Source organism: Protopterus annectens, chromosome 6.part0, assembly GCF_019279795.1.
Source record: "Protopterus annectens isolate FY-2018-M chromosome 6.part0, PAN1.0, whole genome shotgun sequence".
Lineage (NCBI taxonomy): Eukaryota > Metazoa > Chordata > Ceratodontiformes > Protopteridae > Protopterus > Protopterus annectens.
Genome location: NC_056737.1, coordinates 1689328672 through 1689340689, shown reverse-complemented (window position 1 = coordinate 1689340689; position 12018 = coordinate 1689328672). Strand labels below are relative to the sequence as shown.

General features: G+C 35.4%; 1 protein-coding gene across 3 annotated transcripts in view; it reads right to left on the bottom strand.

The window, feature by feature from the left end:
• The window catches only part of HAAO (3-hydroxyanthranilate 3,4-dioxygenase), an 808952-nt gene that overhangs the window by 643700 nt on the left and 153234 nt on the right, over window positions 1–12018 (bottom strand). For all 3 annotated transcript variants that reach the window (XM_044075085.1, XM_044075086.1, XM_044075087.1), the window contains exon 2: window positions 4993–5071. In XM_044075085.1, coding sequence (XP_043931020.1) covers window positions 4993–5071 — 79 coding nt within the window. The remainder of the gene's footprint in view (window positions 1–4992; window positions 5072–12018) is intronic.

The following is a 12018-nucleotide window of genomic DNA, read 5'->3' as shown; positions in this document are numbered from 1 at the left end:
GTCGGTGATTGCGTTGTCGGTGCTGTGGTGTTTCGTTTATGTGAGGTAGAACCATATATATATATGCATTTTTATAGTCATTATAACAATTAGTTCTTTTTAGGAATATGAATGTAAGCAGACTTAATTGGCTTATTTAATTGGCATGTTCAATGCAATCATGTTGTTTATCAACTTTTAATGCTTTTTCAGTTGATTGGATGAAACTGTTACAAGGTGTTTAAAAGCTGGTTAGAGTTTTTAGTTTGATAATAGGTCTGAAGAAGCTACATGTGAAAGCGCTTACCTGTTCTTTATTTTTACTATTTTATTAAAGTTTTGGAACCACCTCTACCATGAACAACTGGTGTGTTTTTGACTTTTCTACACACACACACACACACACACACACACACATATATATATATATATATATATATATATATATATATATATATATATATACACACACACACACACACACACATGGATCTACTTCATTAAGTCAAAGAACCAGAATGTCAAAATAATAAACATTGAGACAAAAATAGCAAAATCTTACACTGAAAATTCATATTATTGTACCTTATAATATCGCACTCCAGTCACTGAAGCTGTGTAAACTGAAAAAATGGTGGTACACCATTAAGATATTGTACTGCTTATTGCAAATCAAATAAAAAAAAAAAAACAAAGGCTATGGCAGATGTTACTTTTGCAAGCCCAGATTCCATCATACATCTCTATAACAGTGCTTTCACAAAAAGATAAACCAGTGCTAACAATAGAATGTAACTACGTACACTAAATGGAGATCACTCTAAACTTAACAGAATAGTTGTCCATTTAAAGACAGCATACACAACAAAAGCAATCAATGTTTTTGCACGGGGGCAAGCCCCCCCTTCACTCCCCATGTGGGGAAAAGGTTTGATTTCCCATACCTTAATGTACAGCAATCTCCATTGAAAACTATTGAGGAAGCTGCAATGTTGTCCTGTATGCTACATTCTTTTAGGTGTAGCGTGATCTCCATTCAGTATACATAGTTCGATGTTCCAGGTTTCGGCTTGCTAAACATTTGACTATTTGGAATTTTGCTATTTTAGTCTCAGTGTTTAGCATTTCGTCATTCAGGTATTTCAACTATATCAAGTAGATCCATATACATATATATTTAGTAAAAATGCAGTAAAGATGTGAAAAACTGACTAAAACTAGTAGCTTTATTTTAGTAAACATGCTGCAGAGTATAGAAAGGAGACTGTTTTACTCACACTCAGACACAGACACAAACACACACACAGATGTGAGCATGCACGCACACACACACACACACACACACACACACACACACACACACACTAGAAAACGTTAAAGCTCATTATTACTCCCTGTCAAAAGTTATATTACCTTAACTGGACTGAAATGTTTTGGTTATCTAATATCTAAATGACTTTGTCTGTGAGGCTGTTATATGGATTCACAGTTGTGACCCAAAAGACTGTGAACAGCCAGATCTCATTTACTAAATATTTAAAGAGGATATTTTGCCTGGTGGAACAGTGCTCTCTGAAGGAATATTTTCCAGCACTGCCTTATTTCTGGATACTCCATACAGTGTTGGAAGAGACAAGTCACTCCCCTCCCCCCAAAGTGTTTAATGCAGCAGTTCATTTAGGCTTTAGTTTTTGCTTGGAGTTTACAGAAAATTTTGTGAACTGAGACTAATAAATAAGCCTCTCAGTTGATTGCACATAGGAAGACAGGCAGTTTGCTCTCCAGAATTAGGAAGCTCATGTCTGGAAGTTTTGTCTGTAAGACTTTGGCAACTGTTAAATGTTTTTAAATATCAGGGGTCGATATCTTGGCTATCTTCAGTTAGTAGAAGTAGTAGGAACAGATAGCTCTTAGTGTCCTAATGTTATCTCTCCATTCAAAATTGCTTATGCCTTCTTGCCACTACATTTCATCTTCAAAGTATGCTGCCTAATTTCTTTAGACTTTCATCATTCAATTTTAAAATGTGTGTGACTAGTTGTTAATTAATTTATATAAAGAAAATTGCACAAAACAGTTATTTTACGACTGCTGGCATCAATCATTTGAAGAAAAAATGATCAGCTATAGCTGCCACAGGTTAATATGATGGCTACTTAACTTTATGGGTGACAGTAAATGTACCTTAAGGATGACAGATTGTTTGGTGTTGGTTATAACATGCTACTATGAAATCACAGAATATTACTGGCAATGAAATTATTTATTTCCTTCTACGAATAATTGTATGTACATGAATGCAAAAGTGTTAATCATGGAACAACTACTGTTGCTAAAGTATCTCTGAAACTGACTTATATGAAATCTTGCAAAGCCAGTGATTATAGCTTTGTACTTGAGTTATACAGTGTAATATATATATATATATATATATATATATATATATATATATATATATATATATATATAATTTGTAAGGATGTTTCTGACCCCACTCTATAATAACCTCATGGAGCTACCACACTCTTAATTTTGGTTTTGGAAAATGGATGGAAAGTGCATTTATAAATGTGGCTCTGTCATTCTGGAATAGCCTTCCAAATGAATTAAGAACTGCTGTGGACTATACTATCTTCAGAAAAACCTAATTAAATACTAGAAAGGCATTTATAGATGAAGCCTTTGCCATGAAAATGGTTTCTAATATCAACTTTATCTTGCTTCCTTTGTTGCCTTCTGAAGATAGTTTGCCTTTATGTTAGCTCCAAATTGTTGGGACAGTTATAGCCGTTATAGGTCTAACATTGGTTTACCTATTATAATTTTTTCTAATTACCTATGCATTAAACAAAATTCTTTACTTAGATGAATAATAGCCTTCTAGGGTCTGTGTAATTCTAGCATGGATCTAACTGATGTACATTATGAGTTGCTTATTGGATTACTAGAATTTACTGTGAATTATCTTCTGTGTTGTACACCTTTTTGAATCCCTCTACTATCTGGGTAACTTGAAATGTATGCATATTCAGTGCATGTAATTTGTTGTATCATCCATTGCCTGTGTACTCTATATTTGTGTAATTGCTTTGGGCTTAGGTTGCAGCTAAAATTGGTCAATAAGGACAATCCACCTACCCAGTTAAAAATGTCAGCTACAGTATATAAATAGACAAATAGACAGACAGACAAATGGAAAGATACACCGATAAATAGGTACATTATATGACCATGAGTACACTTGCTTTATGAGATCATTCCTTAATCAAATAAAAAGAATGCCAAAATAAGTAAGCAGATATACCTAAGATTATTTCACACAGTTACGTTAACTGAAACTGCGGAAGCAAAGTTGAAAATAAACTGAGAAACACCTAAAGAGTTGCATATAGGGTAAAATGACATTTCTGTGTAATTTTTTTACAACAAACAAGGATATGTTTAGTGCTATGTATATTATATACAAGAACCAAAACATATTCATTGAGTGAAATTGACTTATGACTGTTGTGTAACAATTGGCACATGTTTTTGTAATTAAGTTTCTGTTTTTGTTAAAAACACGCTATTTGAAGCAGGAATGTATGGCTTGTTTCTCAGTAACCCTACTAAAACCAGTGGACATGTTACAACAATGCAAGACAAAAGATTAATCTTGGTTTCATCATTCTAGTGAAACTGAAATCTTTCAAAATGTAATTGACCCGGACCTTCAATATCTGAAAATATACCTTCAGCATAGCTTCATGTTGTTAAATTACTGGATGGAATAAAACAAACTAATTCTAAATGAGAAGACAAAAAAACTACTGAGCTTTTAAAATCATCTGTATAGTGCTGCTTCATAAAAACTACAATAATGCAGGGAGAAACAGAGCCTACTGAAATAATATAAATTGAAACATTAAGGAGTAACTATCAAATACAAATTTAAATTTCAGGAGCATATCTAAATTACCATGAAAGCCATTCACAACCCCACCCCCCCCAAAAAAAAAACTCTGTATAGAATTAAAACTTACCTGTGACTAGACACAAGGAAAACAATTACAGAATCACATCTAATACCTAAACTAATACATGGGATTATAACCACTGGAAACCTCAAAAAGTCTGCAATATCCAATGTTACCTCAGTCTACAGCATAACCACAAACCTTGCATCTAGTCAACATGCAAAGCCCCACAACTACACAGTCTTACAGCAATCTGACTGGATATCCATGGAAAACAAGCTGAGTTAGCTACAAACTGCTGTTATCCACAAACTGGTGTACACCCAGCCTATCTAATGCTAAATAATCTTCTAAAATGGTATGTTGTCACTAGGCACCATCTTGGAATCAGGCAATACTACTTAAATTAAAGGCAGGTTCCTTTATGTTTACCCTGCATACAACTTCAGCACTTTACAATAATCACAGTTATACTCTATACCATAAAGCAAACACTGTGGAATACAAATATAATTTTATTATAAACTCTAATGCCAATGATGACATGATCATATAGATTCTTTACTAATGAACACATTAAATATTTAATGCAAGGAAAGTTCCTCTTGCAGACCCATTTAGTTATATGAAGGGTACTTGAAATTTCCTTAGCTGTTTGTACTTGTTTTCTGAGGTAGAGCACTGATCTCCATGGACTTTTTTTCAGACTCAGCCAGTGAACAGTGTCAGTTTAAGTGACTTGCCCAGAGTCAGACAGAAATCAAAATATGCCCTATGTTTCTCCCCTTCTTATAGGAGTAACAGATTTGCAGTGCGGGATCTCTTGTTATAAAGGGCCAAAGATTTTTGGAAGCATGTTTCTCCAAGAAGATGTCTACTCCTTTTACAGCATACTGGCTGTAATTTCTAAACTCTTTCTAAGACAATACCACAAAAGTAATACCTTGAGGTACGTTATTGGTTGTACATGATGATCAGCTAAGCACTAATTAATATAACTGATAGTGTTAAGAGTAATAAAACATTTACATTTAATAATTAGATTATTTTTGCTTACCTCCTCTCCTTCTTCAATGTGATAATCTTTTCTGATGTTTGGACCGCCAACAAACATGACTTTTAACTGTATGTTATGCCTGAAAGGTACAGAGATAGTATGTTAGACAAGTGCTTTCCTGAATAAATCCTACCAGAACAAAAGGTTTCAATAGCATATTAGAATTCATTAGAAGAGATGGGCATATTTTAATAATAAAGAATCTTCATGAAATTATCATTTACACAGACAGAAACATGCTTGTAATTTGCAACTTAAATTCACTGATGTTATTAGTCTGCAGAAGAATTGTAACCTCTGACATAAATATGACAATGCACAAAACAGAGGCTGGCTTCTTTCACATTTCTGGAAGGGATCATGTCCAGTAAAACTTCAAGATATATAAGACTAAAGTCAGTCTTGAAAGAAACACTGAAAGGTAGTACACTGCATTGTTGCAAAAAGGTATACACTCATTTATTTTGCTTGAATATCTCATTTGCATGCTGAAATCCAAGGTTTGTGTACCACACTAGAGTCCTTCAGTGTATCACATTATACTGTTTTCTATTGTCCTTACACAGCTACGTAACATGCAGTAACAGTGTCTATGTTTTTAACTTTTCCTGTGAAAAAGCCTTATGTTCCCAAATGTGTCTTGATGTTTAGTAGACATTCCTTACTCAGTGATTGAGCATTTCTACTTCTGTCTTTTTTCTGATTGTTTTTAGTTCACAGAAACCACAAGAATCATTCTGATGCACACTGTTAAAACATCCAATCTAAACACCTCAGTAATTCTCCCAAAATGCCAGTTATGACATTTCTAAATATTCATAAAAGAGTTGTGACATGTGAACAGAATTCTACAGTTGTCTAAACTGACTAGTCACTTTATGAGTGAGTGAACAAAAAGAAAAGATGACCTACTCCAGTGGTAAATGCTATTTTCAGCAGTGTTTAATACTGAGCATTTCTAAGTCACTCTCTCAGACAAAGCAAACTTCATTAGGCATTAGATAGCTGCTATGGAAGGATAATTTGAGGATGACAATTATTTGATGCACTGTTGTGGTATATCTGCAGTGCTGCCACTCACTTCTCTACCCCATAGATGTGTAAATTGAAATTACCCTCTGGGGTGTCATAAGCATTTGTTCGGCCAAGCACTAAGTATTACATTAAAACAACAGTATCAAAACGTACTGCATATATAGTGTCTCTTTGTCTTTTACCCCTCTATTGTTTGCTATTTGTCTCAGTTTTGTTGATTGTTGCTTTACTGTCATATTGTTCACTAAGAGTGTAAACCATGATGGCAAAAAAAAAACCCACGGAATATGGGCTGGATCTTTTTTTTTTTTTAAGAGGAATAGCCTCATGTTATGCCCCATGTTAGCATGCTCAGCTACCAACTTGTACATTAACATGCTTATTTAAAATCCCTTCACTACTTTTGGTCTAGTGCAAAGTAGATGAGGTTTTAACTCATCAAATACACTTGTCCAGACTCAATCTCCCTGATCTTAATCACTCACTTGGCATCATGGCTAGTGCAGTTCCTCCTCCTGCATCAATAGTGATTCAGAGTTGTTGAGCTTTTTGGTTTTGCCAGTGGTTGTGCACCCATCCAGCTAATCTACTTAATTAAGGAGGTGTGTCATTAAGTAAGGATCTGTGACTTTAAGTAAGGAGGTGTGAAAATATTTTTATCCAGTAAAAGTTTTGATTAGTTGTTTCATTTGGCTGGAGCTTCAATCAATTTCTTATCAAAGTCATACAACTGTGGAACAATTTCATCCATAGTTTTTCAAAAACCTTCAACTACCTCGGTGACCTTATGAATGTTAAAAATGTGCTTTGAAAGTTATACTTTACCTATAATATCAAATAATTAAGTTATATGGAAACTAAATGCTGTTCATTAAAATCCCGTATCATTGGGGTTAAACCAGGTGAATATAGCTGAAATTAATTGCCTGAACTAAAAAAAAACAAAAAGCTGAACCTTACTGTTCTGCTATAACAAAGCAGAGCACTGTGCAGAGAAATAGAGGTCTGTCAACTTATAAAGTGAGAAAGTCTGAGTATGAATAGTCAGCAGTTCAAAAACAAGAAGAAAATGGCAGTCAACTAAATGCAAAAAAAAAAACATGTAGAAAGTCTGCAAAAGTATATACGCTGTGTAGGTCCTCTAACAGAAAACAATGGAACACAAAAGTGATGTAATATCTTTTTATTATTACTTCAGTGCCGGGCTGTTCTGAAGACAAGAAGACTACAGAGAAGACAAAAAAGAAGAAGGAAAAGAATACAGAGCTCAGTCCACGTTCCTCCTTCTTCATCACACTATGCGGACTTGGTCTGCTTCCTAGGACCACATATGTAGTGTTCCAGCTTATGATGAGAACAGAGACGTCCATGTGACAGCTACCCTAGTGTCAGTTAAGGCGGACTGGAGTACTTGGTTTCGCTAACTTCTGTAGGGGCATTTGTTGCATTCTGACTGGCCAGCTTCTATGGAGTTAGATCCTTACAGACTTTAAATACCAGGAGGTTTGCTCAGTTCAGTGCAGTTCAGTTCGGTGAACTTCAGTACTGGTCTGCTCCAAAGACAAATAAACTTCTGAGAAGAAGGAAAAGAATACAGAGCCAGTTTCAATCTAAATTCCTACTTCTTCATCATACTACATGGACTTGGTCTGCTTCCTAAGACCATGGTATGCATTCTTCCAGCCTTTGATGACAGTAGAAGCTTCCATGTGATAAGCTACCCTAGCTTCAGTTAAGTAGGACTGGAGTGCCTGCCCTTGCCAGCTTCTGTGGGGGCATTTGTTGCATTCTGACTGGCCAGCTTCTATGGAGTTAGATCCTTACAGACTTGAAATACCAAGAGGTTTGTTCTGTTCACTGCACTTCAGTACTGGTCGGCTCCAAAGGCAAGTAAACTTCTGAGACGAAGGAAACACTATACAGCCCTTTTCCATCAATTTTACCTCTTCCCACTGATTTGGTGAACAAGGACACCTGCTTACGAGAAACTAGGCCGCAGTGCTTCAGCCTTTAGTCAAAGCAGAAGCTTCCATATAACAGTTACGTGAGACTGAGTTCTTGGGACAGACAAGCGTAACCATTTTTGATTATACTGCGTTTGTGGGCATGTTGGCTGCATTCTGATTCACCAGCTTTTGCAGGGACAGAGCCTTAAAGACTTTTAATACCAGATTTGCTCAGTTTGACACACTGCTGCACTTATTGTTTTAAGTTACCAACATAAGAGCTTACTCTGCAAAACGTAGGGCAATCTCTTCATCCTTTCAGCATGAAATATACATTTCATTGCATGATCTGTCTTAAGTTACTTGTAATACTGTCAGTGATCTTACTACTGTCTTAGTACATACATTACAATTATTGTCTCTTATTTTAAACACATTTATTGAATTAACACTTATGACACAGACAAACTTACATTTATATAAAAGTAATCAAACCATATTAATAAGTTCACATTTACAACCATTACCGTATATATAACAATATATGTGATGCATAATCTAAGCATCATTACATAAATTATTGAATTCCTGCCTTCAGTTAAACTTCATTCTGCCTCCAAAACATTTTTCTGCATGCATTGCTCCCACAATATCCATTTTTCAATGTACTCTTACCCTTTTCTAAAGATCTCACTTCCTGCTCTTTTGTCTTTGTTAGAATATTCAGTACTTCAAGTACAGTTTTGGTTTAGAATTTGATTTCCATTTTCTAGGAATTGCTTTTTGGGCAGCCACCAGAATTAAACTAACAAGACCTTACTGTGTCAAGGCAATTTAGATCCTGTATTTTAGCTAAAAAAAAAAAAAAAAAAAAAAAAAAAGAAATTTACTTCCTTGATTACACTCATTTGCTCACCTGGTATTCCAGACAGAGTGCTCTGTAGGGAATTTTTAAAGTTTCCCAACTCATTACACTCCCAAAACACGTTCCCAATTACTTCTTTCTTCCCCAGCATACCTCCAACATTTGCCATCTACTTGAGGAATAATTCTTTGGAATCCACTTGAGATATAAAAAATACCTACGCAAACACTTCCAAGCAAAAATCCTAAATCTTCCAGGTGTCATTGTATATTTGGGAGCCAAACATACAGTATGTCCTCCCACTGTTTCTCTGTGAATCTCTCTTCCCAATCTTTTCTGACCTATTTTGATTGATTCCTACAATATTTTATATGTCATACTAATTATCCCTTTTTAACAGCAGTTTCTGTTCTGGATTCAGTTAATAACTCAACCAGTGCAGGCCTTTCATTTGGGATTCCCCTGTCCCTTTCTCACTGTGTATATTCTGATATCAATCCCTTATAGGGAAGGCAATCACTAGCCTACAATCCAATTGTCTTCTTGGCCTCTTACCATTCTATTACCTTTCCTTTTCTAATTATTTGTTCCCAACACATTGGTTCTATTTCCAGCTTCACCCAGTAAATTCTAGCCTCCTATTGACTATTCTGTGTACCCCTAGTTGCAGTCATTCCCATCAGCAGAATCTCCTTTCTCCATTCCTGTGTTAGCTTAGTTCTTAATATATTTTCTGTTACTTTATGAATATAATATTTTGTATGACTGTTGTTATTCTCCTTAAGGATCTGTTCCCCAAATCCCATTCTTTCTTTAGTTCTTCAATTACCCCTACTTCATCATCATCATTTTCTTCTTTGAATTATATCTTTCTACATGTGCTATGTATAAGAACCTTAATCCTGTAGCTCTTTAAATATCCCTTTAAATCAAGTAATCCTATACCTCCCCGTTTTGTTGGGAGGGTCAGCTTATCCCACTTGACTCTTGCTCTCCCAAATAAAATCTTTCAACTGTTTGTTAATTACTGTCCACAGCTTCTCCTTTGGTTGATAAAATATGTCTGACCTGTCTATAAAACTAAAGGGACTTCAAACATTTTTACTGCTTGTATCTTACTATCTATATCCAAAGGCAAGAGCTTCTAGTTTCCCATTCTTTTGTATTACCTTTTGTTTAGTCTCTTCCCATATACCATTACCTGCCATAACCAAATCCTTTTTAATCCAGACTCCTAAATATTTAATTTTATAATATCCCTTAAATGTGGATATTGCTGGACCAATTCATGTGTGGATGCACAGTTTATAGCTATAGACTTTGTTTTATCTTCATTAATTTTTATACCCCCCCCAAAAAAAAATGGAACTGTCTCTGTATATTCCACAATACTGAGATATTTTTTCTGGATCCATCAGGTGCAAAAATAATATCATATTCAAATAATACCAACTTTTATTGAACACAGTATCAATTATGGATGACGCAGTGGTGCAGCGGTAGCATTGTTGCCTCACAGCAAGAGGTTATCCGGTTCGATGCTGGGGTGCCTTCTGTGTGGAGTCTGCATGTCATCCCTGTGTTAGTGTGGGTTCGTTCTGGTTTCCTCCCACATTACAAAGACATGCATCTGAAGCTTTTCTCCCTGGGCCTCTGCTGAAAATTGGCTTTGTTCCAAGTCGGACTTTCCCGGTTAACAAATGTAAAATAAAAATGAAAATAAAATTATACCCTTGAATTTCTGAGTCCCTTATTTTCCTTGCTAATGTTTTTAAATATAGCGTAAATAACAAAGGGAAATGATGACATCCTTACCTGGTTCCTCAGACACAACTTGTCAGAGAAACCCTCCCACTTTGATTTTTCCTCCATTCGCTCATATATTCTTCTAATTAACCTTATTAGTGTATCAGGAAATGCAAATTCTTCATTTGCCCTACTCATAAAATCCCAGCTTACTCTGTTGAATGCTTTCTCTGCATCAAGACCTACCATTATCAATAGCATTTTCTTACATTTGCCTTCCCTTCTGTATCATCATTGTTCCTTTAATGTTGTGATTTGTTTGCCTTCCCTCCACAGAACCACATTAGCCCATATTTATCAATTTTGGCATCACCTTTGCCATTCTTTTAGCCATTATAGACATAAACACTTTATAATCATTAGAACTGAAATGAGCCTATATGAAGCTGAATCAGATGGGTCTTTACTGTCTTTAGGTATTACAGCCACCACAGCTTTTTCCCATGATACTGGTACCTTCCTCCTTTTAAAATACTGTTAAACAAAACATTTCAGATTGTTTTCATCACTTTCTTCCCGTCTAACTTCCAAACTTCCACAAGAATACCATCTGTTTCTGGAGACTTTTATATCACCATTTTTATCTCATTTTCCTTGGCATATTTAAGTCTTCCATAAATATTTCCAAGTGTGCTTTTTCTTTATTCCCCCACTTTTCTGATTTATACAAATTTACATAACATTTCTAAAAATAAATCTGTAATACCTCTACAGGATCCGTGGTTATTTTCTTGTTATAGGCTCCCTAAGTTTGGCAACAATCCTTTCTACTTTCTGTTGCCTAAGTTGTGCCAAACGTTTTTGTGCTCTGGAGTCATTATCAAAAAACAGTTGCTTAAGAGCAGACTTTCTGAACTTGTGCATATTATCCAGTACCCCTTTATTTTCTTTTTAGAATATGGGTGACCTCTAGATTGGCACCCTGACTGGAGAACAAACATTCTCAAGCAGGATGTTAACATACAAATAATGATCTATGAAAAATGAGTCAGCAGCTTCACGGCAGCATATTAAATTGCTGTGGAGCTTGGACCAAAAGAAAGTTATTACCCACCATTATTTCATACTCTCTAAGCAGTGAGTTTGCTCTTCAGTGAGAGTAAAATAAAAAAGTAGAAAAAAAAACAAACAGGAAAGTGTTTGTGTGTTTGTCTGTGTGTGAGTGCATGCATGCATGACAGCGTGAGCGAGTTCAATTGTGCCATTATTTTCACTATGCAGTGCTTTTTGCTGTTTAGTGAGTGTAAAAGTAAAAGAAACATAAAAAAGAAAGAAAAGTATGTGCGTGTTTGTTTGTATATGTGCTTATGTTTCTGTCTGCATGTGTCAGAGCAAAAGTGTGTGTGTATGTGTGTGTGTGTGTGTGTGTGTGTG